Raw genomic sequence first — 26,819 nt, forward strand, 5'->3', positions numbered from 1 at the left:
CAAACTGAACAGTATCCAAAAATAAGCAATACAGGTAATAAGTGAATAACTATTGATACTCCATGCCAAAAACCAGTCAAATTATGATTGCTGAACTAGACTTACATGCTTTAATTGGTACGTGTGTTAACAAGTAGTATATTTTTATAGTTCCTGCCTTTAAAAATAAATACATCACTTGTTAACAGAGACAAAAATACTAACCACATAAAAAGCATGATTCAGTAAACAAAAATATCCCATCGCCAACAAGTAAAGTGAATTCCTGAAACTTTTTCTTAAATAAGGCATTTTATATATGCATACACACCCACACCCACACACACCCACACACCCCTTTAATAAAGGCATGAAGACACTAAGTAGAAAGCAACAAGTGTTCTGTATATTTGGTTTTGTGGGATTTGTTTATGTTACATTGTTACGCAATACAATTTCTCAACACAAATGTAGTTAGCATCATACAGCTCTACAATGCACAACTACCAAATCACAAGCCTTTTCATACGAAGCCCTTCACCAAAAAGCTAGCGATTGTGAGTGCTTAGCAGCCGGGATTTTTGTTAGAAGTGAAACCACACTGAAACGAGGAAACCCACATTCCAGCCACTCCTAAAAATGTGAAGCGTGCACAATCTCCCACACTGCTGGGCTAACCTGCCATAGCGCTGGGCTGCTGACATGACCTTAATGCCCGCTTGTTCAAGTCTTCTTAACTTTCTGAGTTCTTCTGCATCTTTCCCTTTGGATGTTGATGTTCCTTTAGCACTACATGAAGGAGATTGGCCTACGGAGTTTCCTTTGGTTTGATTGAAACCTACTTGACTTTTAGCGGGGCTTGTCTCAGAAGCCATGGAGCCCACTTTCTCCTTTACACGTGGTCCCAATGTTTCAATCTGTTCTTCTTCTATCGTTTCAGGGTGGGTTTTGCTATTGAATTATACAAGGTAGTTTAATGTACATTGTGCCTGATAAATATATATTTATTTTAAGCACATTTTGTTGATATCACAACTTCAAAGGATATTTTGATGAACGACCCAGGAGGATAACATCAGTTGACACAACCAGTATGCAGAAACATACAGCTGCTGCTCTGTGAACAGTACTGGTGTATAGCATACAATACACAAATAAATTAATTTTAAAAATATAGCAAAAATATTACCAGTTTTGATAAAATACATCAAATGTTACTTATAAGAATCATTTGGCAGTGAATAACTCTTGAGAACTTATTCAAATCACCTAGAAAAACAGTTTTGTTGAGTCTCAGTTTTGAGTCAACATCCATCGTATTTATATTAATCAACATCTTGTCAAATATAAATTATGCATATACGCACTGCGTTGTGTGGTGAACAATAATGCCATCAAGACAATGATTTTCCACTCGTTATTGCTCTTCTACCATCTTCCCCCACTGCTGCAAACAATTTATCAGTACCATCTCAGCAAGAGATCTATTACAGCAGAAGGTGCTCCATACATCTTACGAGAAGAATGAAAATTAAGTAAGTGTTAAAAGTATCATCACTGAAGTATGGAGATGTTGGACAAGCCAGTCTTACCTGAAAGGTCTGTCTCCTAGCGGTGAAGTTGCAGTGCTCCAACTCTTTCGATAGTCTTCTCGTTCAGTTTTCTTTTTCCGAAGCGGAGCGGGTACATAGAAAGTCTGATTACTCTTGTTCGGGAGGTACTGGTTAAAAGGCACAGCTGATTTAGGTTCCCCATGTGAGGTCCGCCTTGCAGACATATCATCTTTTTTCACATCCGGCATTTTTCTGTGTGGCAGGTCAGTCTCAGAGTCACTTCCTCTCCCTAGGGAGGAAGGTGAAAAAAAATCCTTTCTTTTTCACTTCACTAAAACTTTTTTTTTTTTAAATAAATCAGAGAAGACATCACCAAAAAAAAAAAAGGCATTTACAATGTGAGCATTAAAAAATGAAGCCAGTTATACCTGCATTTACATCTTAAAATCGGTCACTGAAGATAGTAGCTGTAACTACACAGATAGCAAACACAGTTTTTCCCTCCAACCTACTTTTTCTACCCTGGAAAAGTCAATTTTCAGTCACAGGTCATAATTCAAGACAGTCCAAAAAAATCACAATCAGATTAAACCAGCATACAAAACAGCTACAGATGCTTACCTGACTTATGCCCAAATGAGTCCAAGCTGTATGTATGGGTTTGCCTGACCTGATGCACACTCTTGAATCTAGACTTGCAAATCACATGCTGAAGTCAAAAAGGGCTGTACATTGCATATGTACAGGATGGCATGAATCTGTGGATGTTTCTACAGACATGTACTAAAGGCACTTTGAAGGCACACGGCATCAGCTTTGATCACCAAAATGGAAGAATATGCCTCAGCTGGTATCAATCAGAAGACTCAGACCATCTCTCTCCACTCTCAACTGGCTGTTAGGTCAATCATTCTAGTACAGTGCAAAAAAGAGATATTTGATCCTGAGATGGAAAAGGGCAAGGAGAGAGGGAAGGGATCTGCAGCATTTCGTGGTGAGATCAGTATGGCGAAGATTGAATATTTTTTGGCAAAGAAAAAGAAGCAAGGTGAGAGATAAAAATTAAGAGTTAATGGGAGATGAACAGAGCTGAGCGAATACTTCATTAATTTTGTTCAAATGAAATCAGCTTCCTGGTGTTTAACACCCTTTCAAAAAATCATATTCACAGAAACTTAAGCAAGACTTTTCCTGGAAGATACAACTCCCAAGTGGTAGGACAAATATCTTAAAGAACATTTGCAGTGGAATTAGCCTCAAACAGCCATGTTGGAAGCCACTTCATAGACATTCAGTAGATTCCCTGCGCCATCATAAGTCTTTAAGTAGTTGAAAAAGAACTTATATAAATAGTTCTCTTCCAACATCACCACAGGCCCTGGTTTGATGAGTGAAATGGTGCATATCCACCCAATTCTCCCATCAGCATTCAAACCTCCTCCCAACTTTGGGAGTGTTGGATCTCTCTGGCCCCTTGGCCTCCCTCACTAGATTTGCATATGCAACAGCTATTGCCCCCCCTGGGGATGGGGGGGGGGGAAGCCACCCAAGTTGTGTCCTCTCGGTAATTCACTGAGCTAGTGAATTACTAGCTAATTCACTGAGCTACCTAATGAACAACTGAGAACAATGAAGTCATAAAAATCACAAGTAGCTTGTGTATAATTCAAAGCGGGGGGAGGAAAAGAGGACTAAATATGTTAGGAATGTTATTTGCAAAGAGCTTTTGCAGCAGATTGAGTTATTCAATGTTTGCTTGGAAGGAGATGAAGAAGAGGGAAAGGGAACAGCAAGTAAGGACAAGACACAATAGAAATGAGTTAGCTGGACAAATTCACAGTATACTTTTTGCCAGTAATTTTTTGTTTGGCCAGTCTTGGTTAAGAGCAAATGATACATAGCATCATTAACGGAACCTTAGACTGTCTAAACAAAAAGTGGAGACAACCACAGAGTCATGAGTGTCTGAGGACAGCTGAGGTTTGAAGAAATGTGGTATCGTTAGGCTGAGCAGGGCCACTGAGGAGCTAAAAGAAAATGAAAAGATCTCTCCGTGTTGTTTGCTATTCCACTTGCTTCTGACTTTGTTCTGGTGTTTATTTTCATATCACATGAAAATTAGTCTTGAACTGGCAGACAGAAATGCTGGAGCAGATAACCACAGTGGCAGAAGAATTACTTATATGCCTACAAGCATGTCCAAGTTAAGTACTTCAAAGACAAACAGCTTATTTAACTATTCATATTTTACTCAGAAAATCATTTTCAGCTCAAATTTGAAAAAAAAAAAAAAAAAAACAACCCACTTTAAGCCAAAGCACTGAATGGGAGATGTAACCATGGCCTACATTTATAAAGTTAAATGTGTTTTTTGCCTTTCCATGTAGAGGAAGAAACAGTCAATTCCCACAGCGTAGCCAGTAAGGCTACAGACATGCACACAGCAGCGAGCGAAGGTGCCTACCTGAGTTCCTAAAGGAACCTATGCTCACCTGCCAGCCAAGCAAAGGATTTTATTTATTCCCGAGTACATTCGTGACTCTGAAGGCAGGTCAGACTGCAGTTCTACTGTGTTTTGAACAAGCTGTTCTTCCCTACAACTGTTTTTAGGTTTTTTTTGCCAAGTGACAGGACTCCAGTAGGACACCATGCCAGTTCCTGAACAGAGACGCTGACCACAGTCAGCTTAGTCAAGGTGGTATTACTTCTCGCTTATTAATGATAAAATCTTAACTAATCATCACTTTAGAATCACTTAAACAATCTCCAACCATTTATTTTTTTTTCTAGGAGTAGCAGGAGCCATAAACTTATTTCTCTAACATGTTCTTGGGTTTGTAAAGTTGCTATCTGAATGGAGAGAGACAGAAAGAAAGTAAAATCTTCTCCTGCATCCAGCTCTGCATATACAATATTTCTATCAAAGCCACATCCCGCTGAGCGAAACACTGGCCTGCTGGGGCTACGGAAAGAGGTTAGACAGAGAAGAGGTCAGCCAAGCTACACCTCAGCTGCAACTCTTGGAGGAGACAGCTGCGAAATTATTGCAGCAGCAGGCAAGGAAAGTGGGACATATTAGAAAGGGCCTGATGGACACATCATACACACGCACACAACATCTGCATGCACCCAGGGTCTGGATATTGTTAAAGTCTAATTTTTAAGAACAAACTTTGTATGTTTGCATCTTTTTTGTGTTTGTTATGGACTCAAACATGTGACAAGATAGTATGTCTCAGCTGTGGCAAAGAAGCCACCACAAAGCCTTACCGAAATCTGCTGATGCAGCAGGAGGTGATGGGAAGCAGCTATGGGACATGTGTAACTGGCTAGGCAGCAGCTCCAAATAGGTAGGGACACTGGATGCTCCCCGAGGACCCAGAACAGAGCAACGCTTCTTGATTAGGACATACGACGCATACCTATTTGTCAATGCTGAGCTTTTGTCTAGTTTGAGCAGGCAGAAAAGTGCTTTGTAACGTGGAGACTCCTCTCCTGCAGCTGTGTTCTGTTTAGTGTCTGGGGATACAGGATCTCACGGAACCAGTCCCAGTCTCTGGCTCCCGACAATCTATCTGCAAAAGCCTCAACTCAAAAACAGCAGAGCAGAACTTAGCCCTGCTTTCCCCAGAGCTCTTTAATAATACATCTCTGATACCAACTCTCTCTGCCAGCTTTTCAGTTTTAAGGCGCTCCCCATCACCTCAAGAGATCTCTTGTGTTCAGTTATGATAAGGACCAGTTCATTTCACACTGCCAAAGGCTGTGTGAACATCTAGTTCCTACCAAAAAGTCTTTCTGCCTTTTCTTTTTTATTAAATAAATAAAATTACTTCAGAGAAGTGATTCACATGTGCAATACAACTTCATCTGACAATGATGATGTTCAACTGACTCATCCATCCTCAGTAGAGGTAGTCTGAATCAAGGGGTTTTCTTGGTTCTGAACTGGAATCCAGCTCAAGACAGGTAACCTACGTGCATGCTCGGCATTTACTCCCTAGTGAGTACTTCCTCATCCAGTACCCTGTGTTTACAAGCCTCGGAAAGCCTCTGTGACTCAGACAGGAAAGGCAGAGAAGCAGCACCCCTTCTACAAGCCAAGAGCTGCATGTCCAGACTCTAAGGTGCTCAAAGACATCCACAGCTCTGGCACTAGGAGCTATCATGTTACCCAATTTTCTAAATACCATGAAAACACAAATATGGCAATTGGCAAGATGTTCTATATTAGACTCCAAAAGGCTGTCAAGTACCAGTCATATCCAAGATACTTCTATAATTCATTTAGCTGTCCAGGTTTTTCTTAGGCAGAATTTTATTCACTTTATTCAATTTTATTTATATCTCCCCGATCCCATGCTTTTCTTTCTTGCCCCAGCCTAGTTTATAAATTAAAATCTGTCTGCACAACATCCTCTTACACAGAAACCCAGAAAAGCATTCTCCCAATTGTAAAATTACACTGCTATGATGTAATTCATTTTCCAAAGCTACGCTATCCTAACTGAGATAGACTTCAAATAAGTTGCTCTCAAAGTCATCTCCACCTCAGTAAGCACAAATCAGCATTCACAGAGACGTTCTCCCGGTGGATTAGCACGATTTGGGGCTGTGCCCAGCTTCTGAACGGCACATTTGCTCCAGAAATGCTGCTTATATGTCAAAGTTATGTATGTGCCTCATTGTGACCGGCACTTACCATCACTGCTTCCTCTGAGCACTACATCTGGGGACGGTGTCTGCTGTGAGCGGGATCCGAATGAGTCCAGGCTGTCGAAGGAGTCATCCCTGCCGTGGCGAGGTGGGGAGAGAGAATCGCTGCGCTCAGAGTCCCAGCAGTCTATATAGCCGCTGTCACGAATGCTGCGCTTTGGGCTCTCAATATCCTCAGTTTCCTACACGGAAGTACAGGAGGCATCTCTTCAGAAAGAAGCCACTGACGTACCAACGAGACTCATTACACCTCAGACAACAAAGCATCTTCTAAAGCACTAAAAATCTCCTCCCCCAAAAAGTATTTCCTTGTTTTCTGCCCCTTTTTCCCTTCACAGCAGAAGTGCAAGCTTGCAGTAAAACCCAATTTTATGCTGATTAAGAGGAAACCATGCTCATTAGATTAGTACGATGATCTGAGAAAAAGCTGCAATAGGTAGGTTAATAAACTGATCAAAACTGAAAAAGACCTGAAACTTGACTTGTTGTCCATAGTCCATAGCACAGGCAAAGGCACTATAATTTTAACATCATGCCTGCATCAGGTTTAAGTCTGCTGCTTTCCAAAAGATTTTCTCCCCTCCCCTTGCCCATCTATTGTATCTGGCTGGGACACCAGCAGGCAGCATTTGTTGTTGCTGCTTCAGCTCGGCAAAATAATGAAGCAGTGTGCCCTAGCCTCCCTCTACCTTGAAGAGAAATTCCTGTTATGAAAGAGGGATGTCTTTCTGAAGCAATCAGCAATGAAAAATATGCAAAATGCTTTTCCTGATGCCTCAGAAGAATTCAGTTGTGCTCTTTACTCTTTGCCAGCTCCTGGCTCTGGGGGATATGAAAGCACTTGTAGCTGACCCACATGTTCAGAGCAGTGAGAACAATGGTTGTCTTTGACAGCCCTGTGATTATAAATTCTTTCCAGTGCAAGCAGCACATACTAAAACACTGAAACTCCAGCAGAGGGAAAGGTCAATAGAAGCCATCCTCACTCTTGCATTATAATAAATCCCTTGTTTTAGTGAGTGTCTTACCCTTAATTACAACAGCACAGGCTGAGAAAAACAAAAATAACTACTTTTACTCAAAGATAAATCTGTTTTTTCTCCCCCAACAGTAAGCAAAGTCAGAGATGTGGGTGCTATTATCAGACTGACATTTTGCAACCCAAACAGGTTGGAATGTGATTTTTTTTTTTTTTTTTAAACAGAAGCATTTGAATATTAATTCCTAATTAAAAAGCACCCCCTGGTTACAGCTAGCTGGAAGATAATGGCTAAGTCCAGCATAGCTCCTACTGTCCTTGACTGCTAAGGTCTTACCCATTACTAGCACTGCCAGTGGGCAGATCAATCAAGAGCATCACAGTACGCTATAGTGGGCAATCTCCCTAACAAAAGAGCTTTGCTGGAGAAGAAGAAATTGAGGGAGGAGAGGACTGTGATATCACACAAAAGCTTCCATGCTGGAGAAGAAGGAGGCTCGAAGGGAAAGGGAAAGATCAGACCCAAAGTCCTGCAGACTTTTCAGGAAGAAGGCTTAATTAGTGCCACTCACCATTACTCTGCCAAAATACCACAGCAAGGACAGCAGCAAAGGTTCCCTAAGGCCAAGCTAAATTGTGGTAATGGCAATAAGGAACCCCACTGTAAACTGAAATGAAAATATTTTCCAAAAGCAAGTAAAAAATATCTAACAATGTAGTAATTGAATCCTATGCGATTTCCTTCTCCATTCCTGCTTAGCATGTGAACCAGAATACCTAGAGAAACACCAGACAACATGGATTTGTCTCCCTGAAGTCTGTGTGATTTACACGGATCCAAGAATAAAACCAAAAATCCCATCAAAATCCTGTTTGTGAAACGATCCAAAAGCTTTCTTAAAACCTTAAAAAAAATCTTAAATTCCCTAAATCTCCTCATCTTTTCATACCAATCGACTATTCTCAATCCCCAGGCACACTTCCATTTTCTTAAATTATTGTATTTGAATGACACAGGAACACTCAACAGCTACAGGACTTAAACTAAGGCAGAAAGCCCTATCCCGCATTCACTATCTTTTCAGAGTTTGAAAACAGTCCAATTGTGAACTAATGAGTTCTGCAGCCCCTACTTTCAAAGGCCTGTTTATACTAATTTTGCATGCAACTCACCAGGAATTAGGAGGCAGGCACTGGGATGGTATCCTAGACTTTTGCAAACATATTCTTTATAGCCTTCCCCTTGGCAAACTATTCACCCAGTGAAACACTGTCTCACAAGCAGATACTCGTCCTGCATTGAACAAATACCATCTCCCAAATGTTATCAATGGGGAAAAAAAAGTGGTTATCTGCAGGACAGATAATGCCATAACAACACATAATAGCACGTTAGTCTTTCACCCGATCTAATTAAAAAATACAGAATGTCACCAAGTGGTAATGGAAGTGTGAGAGCCAAATATAAAATGCACTTCTCCGGGAACCTCAACCCTCTGAATGTAATCAAGCAGCAGGAATGTTTGGTCACTTGGAATTTCCAATTTTAAAGTAAAGAAGAATGCATATCCAAGTAGTTAATGAAATTAAAAACAGAGTAGCTATGAATAAAATTAGAAATGAATAGTTCTTTCATTTTGAGAAGTAGAAAAAGATAAATCCAAGACAACTAGCATCTGAGCTGTCTTTTGATTTGTTTATTAAAAAAAGAGGGCAGAGAGGATTTAAAACAGAAAAACTAAACCAGATTGAACTATTATTTATGGCCAGTTTCATTATTAAACTCTGTGGAGAAAAATACCAGTAGAGAATGTGATAAAGTGTCTTTTCATCACTCAGCCTCAGCTAAAAAGAACATTAGAGTGTTAGACAGCATGATTAGCATGTTCTGTTTTACAATCAAATCGTCTCCAAATTCAGTAACAGCAAAGCCAACAAGAGCCAATTTGAAATATTGAGGGGGAATCAGAGCAGAGAGGTGAACTTGCAAAGTGAGTCACCAGTAACTCTCATAACAGAGCCACCTAAACAGACTTTTCAGGACTGAGATGTGCTCTGTTTTTACATCAAAAGAATATATAGCTTTTGGCTTTTATGAGATCTCTACTCTGCTTCCACTTCCGACATCTGCAACAAATGAATTTCCAGCCTCTTGTTTTTGTCTTCTACCTGTAGCACTCTGCTCTTCCAAGCTAGGCGTGCCACGACAGGCTCTGCTGATAACCCTACCTTTTGGGCCCAGGCTATTTCAAGCCACCACAGGGCCCCAGGGGACCTCTGAAATGCTCTAATGATTAGCTAGATGGGCAAATACAATTCAGAAGAAGAGGATCTCACACTGTGAGATTAAACATTAAAAACGAAACTATGATGCCATGTGGCACTAACATTATAGCAAACTGCACTTTGACAATTTTTCTGCGTTAGCTCCCTTGTCCACCTCTGTTTCACCTTCCAGATTACAAACTCTCTGGAGCGAGGCCTGCTTCTTCCCTCATCTCCTATTTGAAACAGCCCAAATAATAACTTAACTTCTTTGTTGCTTAGTGTCAGTCATATCACTCACGAGCCGCAAAGTTGTAAGTGACTTGTACAGGTAATTTCAAATGAGGATGAAAAACCTCTACAGAGAAGCAGGAAGTTCTCTTTTCCTCTCAGTTTCCTCTTGTTCCTTCATGAGCAGCATGGCCAACACAGGCAACGCTAGCATGGGGGCTGCCGTCTTTGCATGCGCCTGCTTCTCTGCACTTCCATCTCCAGTAAACGCGTGCTTGGATATCAACGTCAACTACTACTGGGGCTCAGTGTCCCAAGCTCAGGGTCAGGACGCGCTGTAGCGCACAACCAATAGTCCTCAAACCACCCTGCAGCAATGGCAACTGTTCCTTTCCAGCAGAGGTCAGCTTGTCATAAGTCACCTCCAAAATCTATTTTCCGCAAGAATTCAGAGCGTGGCAAAACCCAGGTTCGTCACAGCCATGCCCTGTGTGAAACACAGTCTCTTCCTTCTGCCCCTCAGCTTTATTTACTTGGCTTGATGCTTTGCGTTGCAACTGAAAACTGAGTAAGGAAAGAGCTATCCACAGGACCGAACGCTTAAAGAACAAAAAATCTCTGCTCCCTCGGGTCCCGCCTGCTTAATTCCGAGTCTCAGCCCATCTAGTTGAAACTATGTCATAAATTAAAATAACTCAAACCAAAGACTACAGAAATGAGGATGACAGAGCCATGTGACAATTCTAAAGCCCTGCTTCACATCAAGTGCTTCATTATTAATATAATCACAAAGCGGGCTGCCAAAAAAAGCTGTGTTTACAGCTTAGCATATTCAGAAACATTTCCAAAGGAGGTAGGTGCTTACTAAGTCGTTAGCACTCCAGCCCACCATCTCTTTCACGTATAGCAACAAACAGAGTATTTATGGGACTAATAATTTGAGTTAAATTTCCACTCCCAAAACATAACAAAAAGATACCTTTCTCATCTGTGCCAGCAAACCTTCAAACTCCTTCAGGTTCAGGGTTGATCCACTATATGAGGTGCAGCTGTTTGCCGCTTTCCCTAGCCAATAAATGGTGACTAATACCTGCAGAAGTTAATAAGAATTAATTGAAGCCATCTACACAGTTACTTAGCTATATTTACTTCCCTTAAGTATATCTCATTTATTCTAAATTGCACAGTGGCACAGGATTTTGTTATGAATCCGAATTGAAAGGGAAGTGTCTCTCAATGGTTAAACACAAATACACTAGACAAGTATTAAAACACGTAACTTAACACATTATCTTCCTAGTATTTTATAAAAAAATTAAACTCTCATGTCTTGCTGGAAAGTAAATAGTAAAAATAAATCTGAACAGAAATATCAGACAAGATATTTGAAACTCCTGCCAAGCGAGGAGGGCTCCAGAAGACACACTTATAAATATGCCCATTTGTAAATCCAATAGGAAAAAAACCCTAAGGAGTACTAATATTAGTGTCCATTAATTAAAATAGTTATGCCTAATGGAATAAATAAAATGCCTGAAATGGATGTCTGCCTATTTCAGGAAAAGGGAAGGTAGTTCCATTTTGAATCATCTCAGCACAATTAACAAGATGACTCGGCAATGGTAACTTCCAGTGCCCAGGCTTAAGAAATGCTCAGCCCAAGATTAACCAAAAGCCATGCGCATCTGGTTCCTCCTGTTATACTAAAGTAGAAAGAGTTAGTGGCTTCATTTAGGTTCTGACTTGATGTCTACCTATAACTCAAAAGTCACATCAAAACTAGCTCAGTAGAAATGTCAAGGATTGCACTTGCAAATGTATGTACCCTCTCGCTCCTTGAGGGAGCAAAGGAATTTGATCGGGAACTACAGCTGGTGCTGTAGTTGTTCTAGGGAAGGAGAAATTAAGATGCTTGGGATGGTCAAATCCAACATTTCCAAACCCATTGCTGTTTATATAATGTAAGGAAAGCAAACTGCGTCCGCTGGACCTACATACGTCCCCACTTATCCAGCTGCCCTATCTTTAGCAGTACCTGTGCAGCAGCAATTTAGACTGGAAACTGTGCACCAAAGGCAGTTCAGCTCAATGTTTTGCAAAGGATAAAACGTCAAAACATCACCTCAGAACTAAGGGCATTTTTCTCATTTAATGCTCATTATTTCTGCATACTCCATGGCATAGCAGAGTATTTAACTGCAGAACAAACAGGGAATATTTTGATGTGGAAAAGATGTGCAACCAGTAATAAATAATAGTTGCCTACAATAGTTGCTACTAACTGTTTTAAGAAGTTAAATAAACTGAAGTATGTTCTGATCAGACAGGGCCATATCATGTATATTATATAGGGAATTAAATAAAATAGGAGAAATTCGAAGGTGTGGTGGTGGTGGGGGGGGGGGCACGACAAGACAGTCCATCAGACTGTTCTTCCCTAAAGCACTCACCCAAATTGCTTCAATACTTCTTCCTCAGTCACACATGCCTGACTCTGGATTATCCTTTTTCCATCAACTTTCTCTAACAGCTTCATCTTTTATTTAAGTGTGATGTCCAAAGTCACACATAGCACTTCAGTTGAGGCCCCACCAGAAAAAGAATACAGCACGTGTCATACAGATTGCCTGTTCAAAAGCACAACTGTGGTGCTTCAGATAAATAATATAAGTGCCATGAAATAACTGAATAACGCTTTTAATATAGTTCTTTTTTTTTTCCTCATTTCTGAAATTGCATCCAAATTGATCTGACTGTGCTGAGGAGAAGGGAGCTAGTTTTGCCAACATTGGTTTTTTTTTTGTTAAAAAAACTTCTATCTGAACTGTTTTCCTTCACCCAGCACTACTCAGCACAGAATAACAAATTTATGTAAAAATTTCTAACAGTACATGTTCTCAAGTTAAGTGAAAACACTTGCAGATATAGTAGTCCTAGCAACTAGGAAACTGTCCAGTTCATTTTTCTATCCAGTTCTCTGATGAAGGCTGTGGTATTCTTATTTATTTCTGCTAGCATTCGATCACTTTCTCTCTTCTTCCTTTCTCTATCCCCAGCTGACTGTTTCTTTTTTCCAAATAATGTTATATTTGCAAGCAATTCTGACTGACTGCCAGCCGAGATTACAGCATCATGCACCTGGAAAGTATATACTGCCTACAAACACATTGGGGAGCACGCTTTTGAAAGGTAACGTTACCTTTAAAAAAATACATCTATACAAAGATATCTAATCAGTGCCCACAAAGGTGCCAAAATGCCAAAGTTGAACTCTTCCCCTGCAACTTTGGGTGCTGGAGGGGTAAGATATTTCTCTACCGATGACAGGAAAGATGGGATGAAATAGGTGCGTGATTTTTACCTGTCGCCACGATTACTGGCTCGCAGAGTTATTAGGAAAAGGTCTTGCCTATTGGCATTGCCTCACAGTTTATGGGGATGTTAGCCAAATATAAAATTGAATTTACAGTAGTTTGCAGCTGACTAAAGACAGACAGCTTGCTAGGCTTTACAAGAACAGCTAACTCTGAGACCAGCAATTTTAGCCTTTTTCTTTTCCACTTAACAATTACAGAATCCATTACCACTGCCATTAGTTTAAATCAACAAGAAATTGAAGTATAACAGAACTAGCCTTTCTAGGAAAACACTTATTTATTTGGAAGAACAAAAAGAAAGCTAGCAAGTGTGACAGTAAAGGTTTGTATCCAGATCTGGTATGATCCTTTTGCTTCATTTAAAATGCTTTGTGCAAATTTACCTTATGCCTAGTATAGTCATAAAAGGCTACAAAAGCATAGCTTCAGGTGTGAGTCAAGCTGCTCCCAGTCAAAACCAGAATAGATAGCACAGAGATTGCATTGCCTATTTCCTTATCTAAACAGAGACAAACATTCCCCATTTCCTTTCTGCTCTAATAGGGATGCTTTGCCATAGCAACTTTGCTTAAATTTCCAACATAGCCTGGTTACGCTTGTGTTCAAAAGTACTTTTCAGTGATACTCAACCATACTAAGCTTTTACTGACAGAATTCTAACTCAGGCCAAATATAGGATCAACCAGTCAAAAAACAAACAAACAAACAAACAAACAAACAAACTCCAAGTTATATACTTACATTTTTCAGCTTCCTACTATAGTCAATGTTCCTGGTTGCACGCACACAGAAAAAAAGAGGAAAAAAAAATCAGAAAGCAGACACACTTTCCAAGAGCGTGTATGCAGCAGATCACGTTTTCCCTAACAAAAGCCTGCAGAATGCTTCTGCTGGCTGGAAACACATGAAAGCTAAGAAGATGTAGTTCACACATTCATTTATTCATAACGTGGGAGTATTTTGTCACCATTACTTCAATCATTAAATTAGGATTCTGGAAGTATAAAAGTAAATGTGTTTGCAATGGTCCCACAGTAAAGTAAAACAGTGCCAAAAATATTTCCTTTATACAGAGTTGCTAATTTGTTCAAAAAATAAGACCAAAGTCCTCACTGCTAAAACATATTCTGCTGTAATCTAATGGTCAAACCCTGCTCTCCAATAAATTATGCAACCCATACAGATTTTGAAAGCAACTGAACGGGCACCTGACAAGGAGGAATTGAACACAAACGTTAAGGAAACAGAGCAGGTGTTTCTGAGTAAATAAGCATCACAAAGAACAAGGAAGACGGAAGAAGTAACAAGGATCCTGCCAGCTGCAACAGAACCTGTTGTGGAAAACATAGTCTGCTTTATGAATGTATACGCAAGCACTCAGATTGAAAATTGGCATCCTTTGCAGGTTTTTTTCACCAACGTTCCTCAACAAGGGTGGAAATTTTATGTTAGAAACAACAAAGCGTGAGGTTTGCACAAACATAAACAACATTTCAAAAGCCAGCAAAGAAGCTATTGAAAAAAGAAAGAAGGGAATGTGTATTGTTCTTAGGTGCTAAAAATAACTTCACATTTAGTACAGATTGTCTCCTGATTTTTATATAATGGAATTGCCTTCTATTTTAACAGTAAGTCCAGTCCAGCAGTAAAGGTCACCTGACAAAATCAAAAATAAATGCATTTATATCTGTGAGAATAGCAAAAGCCTAAAATCATGTGTTTTTTGATAACACCTTTTTAAGCCAAAATTTTATCCATCGATGCCCACATACTAAGAAAAATAAAACATAGTCCTATTTTTTTAATAAAACAGCAGTGGAAAAGAGTGCTGTTTAACAAGTCAAGAAGACATTCTTTACAGCATTAGCTCATAACTTTTATAAGCTGAATGATCCAAAAAAAATAGATCTAATGCATACTTTTATTAACATCTATATGAAAAAAATCTTTAAAATATACCATTTTCGTAATCATGTGCAATAATATCATATTCATCTTTAGCCACAAAACAAATACTGTTTTTACTGTGTTTAGAAAAAAAACTAAAAATCTTCAAAGAGGGAAAAAAAAATCACCTCCATACTTTGGGACCTAGTTAGTAGAAGACAGTCTTGAACATATTTCTCTATAACAGTCATGAACTTGGCTTGTACACCTCACTCAGTTACTCAGCATGAACTTGGACGGTACTAAGAAAACATCTGGCTCGTTTCCCACAGCTGCTTTCTCTGTAGAGTCAAGGGGGGAAAAAATCCGAACCAGTGAGACATTTCACATCCACCTAGCATCATATTCAGCTGCCGGCCAACCCGGCTTTCCACAGTTTATTCCTCCTGGTTTAACTTGCTTATACGCTGGACAGCTCTCCCTAGAGCTGTGAGGTCGTCCCAGCCTCCAACAAGGTGCTCTGCCATCCTCAACTCCGAAACAGCAAGCTGCTTATAAGAAGCACCATTTCCCTCTGGCTTTAAGTGGAGACTAGGGAGTTTCATAACTCTCTCCAGCCACGTGTTACTGTGCTTTTACAGGACGTTGTGAAGAACCTCTTTCACTGCAATATTGCCAGACTTAGAACAAGGCTAGGGAAGCCTCACTGCAGGTTCATTATATGTCCCCTCTCACCGGTATGTACATGGGAGAAATGTCTCATGCTCAGAGCCAGAAACTTGGAGAGGGGCAAAAAGCTGGAGACTATTCCTCAAAGCAAGGGAAGTGGCCAATTTAATTTTCAGAACCTTTGAATTTTCCCAGACAGTGCTTGAACACCATGAACACTTGCCCAGCTTTCACTGCCAGAAGGGAAAAAACTATAATGCTGCTGAAATTTAGTAAATTGTTTCCATACACTTTTCTAAGATGGGTATGTTGGACCAGGATTTCATTAGAGATCTTTCTGGCCAAATGAAGCAAGGCCATTCAATCAACTCAGCAGTGTCTACCTGTCTGTAGAGCAGTGACTTTTTAATATTACACACGGCAGACCCAAATATGTCAGGAGAACTTTTATGTAACAGCAATTAAAAGTCTTGTTAACTTGATGAAATAATGCGTGTCTTTGGGTGCAGGTAGATGGAAACACTTGATTTCCACTAGTACAAGTGAGAGGAAAATACAGGTGGTCTGACTGTTTCTGTTCCTCCAGTCCATGATAACAAAGTCTTCCCTGAAAGGGACAACAGTCCATATCTGAGACATCGGACTACAACTATACAGACTTTGATTCAAGCCTGTGTTGTGTGACCTTAGGCAAGTCAGTAATTCTTTCCATGATGGTTTCTCACCTGCACTTTACATCACTTCATAGAGTTGCTCAAAATACAAGCATTAGAGTCTAAGCACCTCAAAATCTTTACAGTAATAAGGGATGTGTATACACCAAGGCAAAAAAGCTATCGATTAAATGGAGATTTTAAAAAATCATTTCGGCCAAAAAAAGAAAAGAAGCAAACTAGCAAGGAGAACCCACTAATATCTGTACATTATGCTGCAATAAAAATGCATGTGTGTGGTAGTTTTGGATGGGGTGATAACGCATCTAAACTGTGGCCACAGCTCAAAGATAGTACTGTGTCACAACCCGTTGCTCTTGTTAGAACATAAACAGGCTATACTCATGTCTGCACCTTGTATATTCTGAGAGACCTTCAGCTGCTGGTTCAAAACCAACAATCAAAGTCCTATAATGAATCTTCAAAATAGTTTAATCTGAAATAATACAGCAGTGATTTTTTTTCCCCCGGCCTACACAGTTCATTAATTAGATAGCCAAAAAGAAAGTTATCAGTTTAGACTCACCCCCCCCACCTCAAGTCCCACATAATCTCATTTTTTGAACTAAACAAGTATTTTAAAAGAGCTGTGCTTGATCTCGCTGGGCAAAAAGACTGCCCTTAGAGAAGGACTGCTGAAGAGAACAGTCTATTCTTTCCTGTGCTGCAGGTTTCAAAAGACTCAGCTTCATATTTGCTTTATACAAACAACGGTTCTATACCCTTTTTGCTCATCCTTAAATATTTACTATTGAATCACATGCATCTGAGGTTACAACATGCTAACTGCAAACTGCTGATGTACTTACTTGACAGTTACTCTGTTTGATGTGTCCTGAAGGTCACCCGGATCAAAGAGCTGAGATTCTTTAAGTCCCAGCTCTTTGCAGCCTCTTAAGAATAAGATGATATTATCCTGAAAGAAGGCAAAAATTAAATACATTTAACTCTTCTTCACTGGAAAAGGTAATCCTACCAAACTGACCACTCCTCGACTAACCCCGTAACAACTCGCTAACAGTCATATCATTATCAAAATGAAAGACCAAACACATTGCCAGTTATATCATTTAAAAAAGCGAAATATGTTTTGTTTGAAGACCCAATAAGTAAGAAACAAAACTTGTCTTTTTCTAAATGCATAACTGCAACAAGTTTATCTTCTCCTTCCAAACTCAGATTTTGGCAAATTTTTAAAACGAAAAACTCCTGCTAACTTCCCCACCTACCGCTGTAGGCTGCTCAAGCACAGACTGAGCACGTTACAAAGCAGAAGGGCAATGGCTGGATTTCTGAGGCAAGCAGGAAGGATAGCAATGCAATGGCCAGCTCCCATTTAAGCAAGCAACTTGTTCAGAAAACATTTTGCATGTCAGTATGAGGAAGTCAGTTATTGCTAGTTAACACCACCTTTCTGCTGCCTCTCTGACTAACCAGCCAGAAGCCCCTGGGACAAGAGGTAAGTGCTCTCTCCCCAAACAAAAAGCCTGGAACTACACTCCAGATAATCACAATCTGTAAGAGGAAACAGCACCAACTTTCTAACACAGTTCATGGAGAATTTACACTTCCCTGAGTGACTTATTTACTGTTGCTCAAATCAGCACCTAGTAAGATTAAGCCAAACTGAAATAAACTTCTTTCAAAGCAAGTAAGAGTGATCACACGTGACTTTTCACTGAGGGGGCTAGATCAGTATGTGTGCGCGTATGTTTAATATATATTTTATACTTACAAACACATATGCACATACACTTCTCCCCCACATCTTTCCATTAAACCAGCGAAACTTTCTTATGGGGGTAAATGTTGAGGATCAGAAGAGAACAAGTTATTAGATTCGCAAGCTACTAAATCAGGAACCGCAATGATGCACGTGTGGACAAGTAAAGATCAAACGTAGAGGTTGATATTCTATAACGCCATTCATCTAACACCGCCAGCTCTTCTTTCCACTGAAAATGACCTGCCACGTCAATAGTTAGAGAACTATAGTGTGTTTAAGATGCTTGAAATACAGAGGGTTTTTTTTTTTTTTTTGATTAGGAAGACCGGCAAAGGCTTGAACAGAGGGGGCAGCTTTCACCTCTTATCTACCCCTACGTGACCAGAGCTCTGACCAACCGCATCTGCTTTCAGGCCTTCATTTATGTGGTACCGGTGCAGCTCAGTGAGAGCAGCCCTGTTTGCTTTGCCAGGGTGCAGTGATCAGCATGTTAATCGCTGTGGCACTCTGCATGCCAACAGTCTTGCACATAAAGCTTGCTGTCACCAACCACACCGCAAAAAATACTGACTTGGAAATTTAGAGGACTCCAAATCTCCTTTTCTTTGCTGGCCGAAACTTAACAGCTCTGGAAGGGAGCCAGGGAGAAAGGAACAACAGTTGAGAGAGCAGAAAGCCCATAACCTTCATGACAGCATCATTCATGACATGAAAAGATGCTTGTAAAATTCTCCATCTGGCTTACTGTTTGCATTATAATTTTTCCACAGTATTTCCAACTGCAACATGAATAACTCTTATAGTAAGCCTTTGAAGGAAGACAGCTCTGGTCAGTTCCAAATGGTGGGTGGAGCAATGTGTAAATCTAATAAAAATGGAAGAGCATTAAAAAAAGTTCCTAACAACATTTCCTAACAAAAATATACAGACCATACAGAATACACCAATCTAATAGGCTTAGAAAGCAATCAAGGGTGGGGGAACTCCAGGGATTCCTAATTGTGCCCATCTCAACGCCAAAAGTTCAAATGAGAAATAGTAACAAAAATATGTCATTTGGCAGCCTGTGTAGTTTGGAAATTCAGTTCTTCTATTGATGAAATGTCCATTTCTCAAAAAAAGTGTCACAACCCTGACTGTTTTTGTATATGCTTTTATTTTGATGGTCATCGTAAAAGCAACGTTTGCCAACAGAGGCTGTAACACCGCATCCCAAAGTGTTCTTTAGAAAGCTGGTATATGGTCCCCATATCAGCAGGACAAACCATGCACACCAGCAGTATTCAAGCAGCGAGCACTGAAAGAAGCTTTTGCTTCTGTTGACAATGCCATAGTTTTTATCTCCCAGTGGTCTCAACAACGGCAACGTTTGTTTAGAAGGAGAGGAAAAAAAAAAAAAGATATCGTTTTCAAGTGAGAAATGTTCAGGTAAACCTGCCTAGACTTTCTAGGCTATTATTCACAGGCCAAAATGTATCTCACCATACTGCAAAACTGAACTTATCCTAGCTTGGTTCAGTGCCGGTGAAATTTGTACGTGTTAGTGCTGTTAAGACACTGGAGAACAATACTGCTAAATCACACAAAGGGGAACGATTTTTATCACTAAGATCCAGCCCCTAGGAAAGCTTTCTCTCTGGATTACTACACCTTTCATTGGCCAAGTCCTGGTTTCTTTAGTTCTGAGAAGATTTTGCTTCCCTTTTATGAGAGAAACTATAATTCTTTTTCCGTTAACTACTAAAAATGTAACTACTCATTTTTTTCATAGTCACCTATACTAAGGTCCCGCTTCTCTGCTGCTGTTGAAGTAATGAAAAATAGGAAAGAACATGTAAAAGCAACAATGTATCTAAAGCATCCTAACCTTAAAAAAGGGCTGAAAGGCACCTACGTGCAAGTCCAGCTCCTCACATCCCGACAAAATGCAACAGGCCGCACAAATGGGTCACGCTGCGATGGCAAGGATCACAGGCGCAGTCAGCAGACGGGTCTCAGATCACGGAGCAGTATCTTTTACAACGGTCTCAAAGACAACACACACTGTCCCATACATGTGGCACACGCCCAAAACCCTGTCCCTCCTAGAGGCTCCTGCAGGACCGCAACGCACAACTTCCGTGATACATTAAACGGAGATGGTGGTGCTGCCTTTCTCTCAGCGGTCACTTGCTGCCATCACAGGACTGGAGCAGACGAAGGAGCAGTCACCTGGCCAGCACCCCATTCCCTCCACCCCCAAAGGACCGGCAACAGTCTCCTGCTGCCTTAGTTTGGTTTTAGTCCACACAAGAACTGTTCAGAGGCTCATCTCAATCAGACATTTTTTTCTGGTTTTTGTCCTTTGTACACATAGAGAAAGCGTGAGCGTTAAGGTTGGCATTCTTTAATTTCTCTTGTAAATGTGCTAGATTTTGTTCAAAATTAGACTTTTATCTATTGTAAAAATTATAAATGGGCTGCTTACAGAAGATGCTTCAGAGCAGTGACAGATAAAGGACACAAATATAAGTTTTATCAGTTAACTGGTAAGTTAAAAAACAAGAATTCTCTGCTTGCCTAAGCAGAGTCCTGACAGTTACTGTTGCTTCTGCACTATAAGCAATAGAAATGTTTTGCTAGACTGAATTTCAGAATGGAAAAATTAACCAACACACAAAATATGACCACGTTTTGGGGCAAAGACTGTCACGAACCAGAAGGAAGGGAGTGTGGGGCAATGACCTCCTGAATCCCAGGCAGAAGGACGCGTGCTGTTTGCCTGCGGTATGAGGGAAGGAGAGAATACAAAGCTCCCCCCCATCTCCTCCTGCTCTCACAATTGCATTTCAGCACCGTCATCTTTTCCGGGCTGGGGATGAGACAGGTTCTCAGTTGCCTTATTTTCTGGTGTGTAACTTGCACATTAAATGACCCTCACCTCTACAAAATCGCTGTGGCCAGCACAACCACCTGCACCTACCACACACAGCACTGGAGGCAGAGGGACTACGTGAAGCGGTAAACGGTGGAGGGAGCAGGGGAGGGACGGAGAATATGCCACTCGCTCCTAAGTATTTTTTTGATCTGCTGTTTTTTAAAAACAGATAACCTGTGTGCTATAAGTGTAAAAATACATTCATTGGCTACCATTGTGCCATTCCCTTCCCCCTCCACACAAAGAGGTGCACAAAATCCTAAATGCTGTAAAACCCAGAAATTTGCAGTTGTATAGGATAGACACCCTGGAAAGCCACCGCAAATTCACACTGTAGCACTGCCAACACACAAGATAGCTCACGCTAGTGAGAATCAAATATTCACAGCAGGCAAAATCTCTTCATAGGATCTGCTGATCAGACGCAATGGAAAACAGCTTGAATTTGGCCCACTTCCATTCCTTTCATCTTTCACAATAGTATACTAAGTATTCTCACTCCATCCACCCTGCAAATCCAAACCGCAGCTTACCACGGTGGACTGATCATTTGTCAGATGTACATGGCCTAGCTCAGGTATACAGACAAACTTAGGGAAAACAAAACAAAAACCAACCTATACGATCACATAAAATACTTAATAAAATGCTAAGCGCATGCCACATCAAAAAGTTTGCGATATTAATAGCTGCCAGTAGCCCTGCACTGTTTTACAGGACAGCTGCAGAGGAACAGGTGGCGTTTTTCCTTTCTGGAATGCTCAAGTTTTCTCTGTTCCAGAATAAATTCAAGATTTCTAAAAAAAAAAAAAAAAAGTCTGCTTTTCTGAGTAATCTCAAATTCAGATGCTTAAGAGCTTTCTGTTTACTTCCAACATTTCTTCTTATTTCCCTCATTTTTCCATTTTAAACAAAAAACTAATGATGAAAAAATACTTGCACAAAATTAGTTGATTTTGACTGATTCACAATCTGACTCAAATGCAGCACTGAAATATTCAGTCCAAATCCACAAGGAAAGGACTTTTTCCAGAAAAGCTGGAAAAAACTTCTTTTTCCAGAAAAACTTCCCAACATTTCTGTGTTTTGGGGTCTCTTTTTCTTCTGAAGGTTTCTTTCTAAAAAACACTTTTACGAAACATTGCTTTCCATAAACGTTTCCAAATCAGAAGATTTGGAAGCAACTCAATCACAGTCAGGGCACATACATTTAGAAACTTTAGGATGCTTTTATTCGCAGAAGATTTTATTCCCAGAAAGGCTGCACCACACCAGAACTGAAGGCGAACCCCGTAATAGCATTAAAGGGGACAAAGCTACATACAACCCCAAAGGTTGCTAGCACGGAAGAGCCTTACCTAATAAATGCTAAACGCAGCAAAGGAAAAGTAGAGAACGGGTGACGCCAGGATCAAAGAGGGAAAGTAAAACTTACCAGTCAGTTTGACCTGATTCTTGCCTCCCAAACTCCAATAAAATTCCAGAGGAGCAAGAAGTGCAGCCACATGCACCAACTGGCCGGGAAGCTGAACAACTGCCATTCCCAGATGTTACACTAACCACACTCCACCCACCTCCATTCTCTAACTTACACTGCACCCAGTTCAGTTTCAGATACCACCCCAAAGAAAGCAAACAGAAATCACAAGAAAGGGAAGTAGCAAAAGAAGGAACAGACTGTCGCACAACAGCTGACTCTTCTTTCTCCTCAAAACAACCCTTCACAGCGGTGAGACAGACGGAAAACAGCAGAAGGGCAAAGGAAAAAATTACTACCATGTGTGGAATCATATGAGCCTCTAGGACAAAAACTAGCCCCAGAGAATAAATACACTGACGAGGAGATTAAAATGGCAAGAGAACTTTCTGGCTGGCAGAAAGTGAAGCTGTACAGCTCTGCAAGCGGCGCTACAGAACGGCAGGGAAAAGGGCTGAGGCTGCCTGCAGCACCAGCAGGCAAGAACGCCTGGCAAGCAGGACCGGGAAGGGCTCAGCAGAAAAGACCACAAAGACTGTCTTTGCAAAGAAAGCCAGACCTTTTTCTGCTTCTCTTTGGGCAGTCAGCAACAGAGGGATGTGTGTCCTGAAATGACAGCCTTGAGCACTGAGCAAAAAGGCAAAAAACACCTTAAAAAATATGAAGGAGAAAAGGTCTGTTGAGAGCATTCTGCAACTACAAAAAACAAATCACTAACCCCAAAAGTGGCTCTAAGCAATCTGCAAATAATATCGAAGGCTGTCAAGAGATGTTCAGTACCAGATCCCCAAAAATCAAATGAGAACTGCCAACTTCCTTCCAAGGTGATTAAATCCTGCTGCTTCCAAAGGGACTTAGTATGTTGGAAATTAATTTACTAGGTTGGATTACAAGTGCCTAAATCAATAAGAGAGTGCAAAACTTATCCTACTTTGATAGTGTGAAGGGAAAGCAAGGCAAAAGAAAGAGCATGCTCCATGTACCTTTTTAGTGAGCTACTCTTAGCATTTATGGCATCCAGCAAAATCTTTTGCTACTAGTTCCAGTCATTAGTCTCATATAAAACAGGAGCACATTCATTTTACATTAATGAAGTGCTGCAATTGAAAAGAAGCAAAAACAAGCATGCCGTGAGAATTTGGGGAGGAGGTGCTCTGAAAAAAACCCCCACACAAATGAAATGCATTAAGCTAATCACATTATAGATATGTTTGTTCCTCAGTTTCCCAGAAGCACGTTGTTTAAAATTAGCAGCTTGCAATTCTGTAAGTAAATCAGAAGTACAGTAGCAGTGTTCAGGCTTAATAAATTGATTGTCTTTGAAATTTCTTAAATCTGTTCTTAACCATCAGCTGACTTGTTTTTTAAAAATCTTTACCCTGTAACAAATTTCAACCACATTTCTACGTTTCTTATGCAACCTAGTGCATTATTATCATTAGTGCTGTGGTTATAGCTAAAATCCCCAGACAGGAACAGCCATATCTGTGCATAATGAAAGGCAAATATAGGGAGCTCAGCGTATAAAATGGCTTTGCAGGTCCTGGCCAGGAAGTATAAACACAGCGTGAAATCTGGGTACTGAACAGCATGGATGATGTATCTTATTTCTGCAGATTTTTAAATGAGCTTAAAATCTCCACAGCAGGCTATGATGTAGAAGGCGGGAAGAGACACTGAAGACAGGGAAGGGGAAGGACAACAGGGAAAAGGAAGCATAGGAGGGGATCATAGGAATGAAGATGAGCAAGAGCAGCCCTCAACACGACAGCAGAAGCAAGGCACGCGGGGGTGGGAGGGGTGCATAGTGTATGAGCACCCGACAGACCCTATGACTTCACTTTTTAAGTAGGCCGTGATATATTGCTCCTTGCTGTATCAGGTCATCATCCCCGAAGACACAAATGAAACATTTAAACAACTGGGGGCTAAGTCAACATCCCAGTCTTTCGGAGGAGAGCAATCAGAGGATGAGTATTTCTTCAGATTTGCCAAACCCAAGATACACCCAGAGTAAGACGGCTTTGTTTACAGCAATGAAAACACAGCATAGGCAGGCAAACCAAACCCCCAAAGCATTTTCAGGCTATTCACTAGCTCTGATGCTGATGAAGTCATAGCCAGATGTCAGCATCCACCCAGTCTTGGAGAAGGAGTGCCTACCTCATGCCATATGCTATGGTTACAGCCACACTATGGCCAAAGAAGAGGTCAAAATGTCCTTTCCATCCCTTCTCTGCAGCTTTTCAGTACCGAATCATACTGCTTGGCTTCTTTGAGTCACAGTTTTGTGACTTCTTCTGTTACCCACTTACCATTTTTTTGACACATAAAGCTCACCAAGAGCAAGCTCATGTGCAGTGACATGCAGCCAAACAACTCCTAGAAGCTGCTGGGAATTCACCTTGTAAACCCAGAGTCAGATGGGTAAAATTACAAAGAGAGAGGAGACACCACCAAAAAAGCAAAGCTTGGTTCCTTTTGCTGCGATAGAAAGGACTGTCATTTGCCTCGCTCTGTCTTGTTGGCTGGGCTATGGCACATGCCATTATAAAACTTACTGCAGAGCAGGCTGGGGAAAAAAAGAAAAGGAAACAAACATCACAACACAGTGCTCTCAATGCAACAGGAGCTCAGAATTTGAGGTCTGTACCCCTTCTTACCCATCCTCCTGGCAATATTCCTCTGAAGGGGGAATGAAAAAAAAAAAAAAAGCCACGAAGACAAATTTGACTTTCATTTGCTCTTACACATTAGGATACTGGATTATGAGTGCTGGAAGTAGGACTATATCTAAACAGAGATTTCAAGGCACCTTGAAATCACGTTCAGTGTCACAACATTTCTCTCCAGACATTCTTGTGGGGCATACTGGACATTCTCAGTTCTCAGCACAGCCCTGCCTGACAACTGAGCCTTACAGCAAAATATGAAAATGGGTAAAAAATCCATAAGCAAGAACAAAATGCTCTTTTCTAAGTTTGATGTATTTCTGTGTAATTATTAGGACATGATAAATTGTTAAAGAAAGTACACAGTACAACTATCTACTTAGGAGATCTCAAGGACAGCCATCCAGAACAAACTGCTTCAAGTAAACAAAAAATACATAAACTTCAAATCTAGAGTGATAAATTGTAGCAACTACTATGTAGAGATTGTGAAGACAAAAAGAGCCTACAAATCAGGGGGTTACAAGTAATGGGACCACCAAAGAAACTAACCTAAGCATTAAATATGAGAGAGTTTCCACTAGACATCCTGTTAAAAAGTAGATTAACCTCCATATGAAAAAAAGAAATTCATGGATGAATAAAGTTGAATTGCCTCCTGAGTGATATACCTGAAAAGTACACCCTCAGGCTAATTGAAAAGCAACACTGCTAATAGCTTGAGCTCCAACACAAACAAGTCTTTTATGCCTTACATACAGCAATCAACTACACTCAAACATTGCTGAACAAACCTTTACCTTTCCTGACTGCTGTCAAGGCAATCATGTGCTAAGCCACATGTGCCACAGCACAACAGATGTTTCTCAAAAGCTATGTATATGTGTGTTCCTGCTGAGAGACTGTACTATGGTAGTATTAAAGATTACCCATGCAAAGTAAGCCTATGGGCTACTTTTTCCCCATGTTTTCCTTAACTACGTCAGTCGATCTAAGACAAGATACTACATTTTCTTACACACTCTTCCCTCCTTTCTCTGCCTAGATATTCCAAGCTTCATGGGATCTGTTTATCACATCTGGTATCTCAGGGCATGTTACCCAATGCCTGCTTTCTACCTTTGCTTGAACTGTGGAGAAAACAATAATTTCCAGGAAGAAACCCTGTTTTCCAGGAACAGCCATTTGACTACTCCAGGGAACCATCAGGCACAACTTGCCACAGGACTTTTGAGATGAAGTGGGGCTAGCAGAGAAGGAAAATGAGGAAAAACCTGTACACTATGAGCCTCTCCACCTGAAGAAGTGTGCCTGAGGATCATTAATTACCTATCTAGCATAATCTGTTATGAACTAGGCAACCTAAAGCATAATCAGTGCACTGCACCTGCAAGCACATTCACAGAGATGACTATCTGTAAAACTTGTGATCACCAAAATGAGAATTTCTGTTTTTCCTCCTTCAGCATATCCACAGCGGATAGCAAGGACAGAAAGAGAAAGTGAAAATAAGCATTCGTGAGATTTACAGCTGATGTTTTTCTAATACACAGGAGTGAACCTAATTGAATAAAGTAATGGATGGCTCTATGACACAAAGCCATCTTAAGAGTTACAGCCTTAATTCTTATTTTCTCCTGGTCATTTATCAGCTGTCT

At 40.5% G+C, this 26,819-nt stretch overlaps 1 protein-coding gene across 1 annotated transcript in view; it reads right to left on the reverse strand.

Annotated features, from left to right (window-relative positions):
• Window positions 1–26,819, reverse strand: part of LIMCH1 (LIM and calponin homology domains 1) — a 181,666-nt gene that overhangs the window by 56,605 nt on the left and 98,242 nt on the right. Inside the window, exons 4-9 of the mRNA XM_068943020.1 lie at window positions 17,179–17,285; window positions 13,842–13,872; window positions 10,703–10,813; window positions 6,235–6,430; window positions 1,572–1,821; window positions 658–930 (exon numbers count right to left, since the gene is read on the reverse strand). Coding sequence (XP_068799121.1) covers window positions 658–930; window positions 1,572–1,821; window positions 6,235–6,430; window positions 10,703–10,813; window positions 13,842–13,872; window positions 17,179–17,285 — 968 coding nt within the window. The remainder of the gene's footprint in view (window positions 1–657; window positions 931–1,571; window positions 1,822–6,234; window positions 6,431–10,702; window positions 10,814–13,841; window positions 13,873–17,178; window positions 17,286–26,819) is intronic.

Source organism: Struthio camelus, chromosome 4 (assembly GCF_040807025.1).
Source record: "Struthio camelus isolate bStrCam1 chromosome 4, bStrCam1.hap1, whole genome shotgun sequence".
Lineage (NCBI taxonomy): Eukaryota > Metazoa > Chordata > Aves > Struthioniformes > Struthionidae > Struthio > Struthio camelus.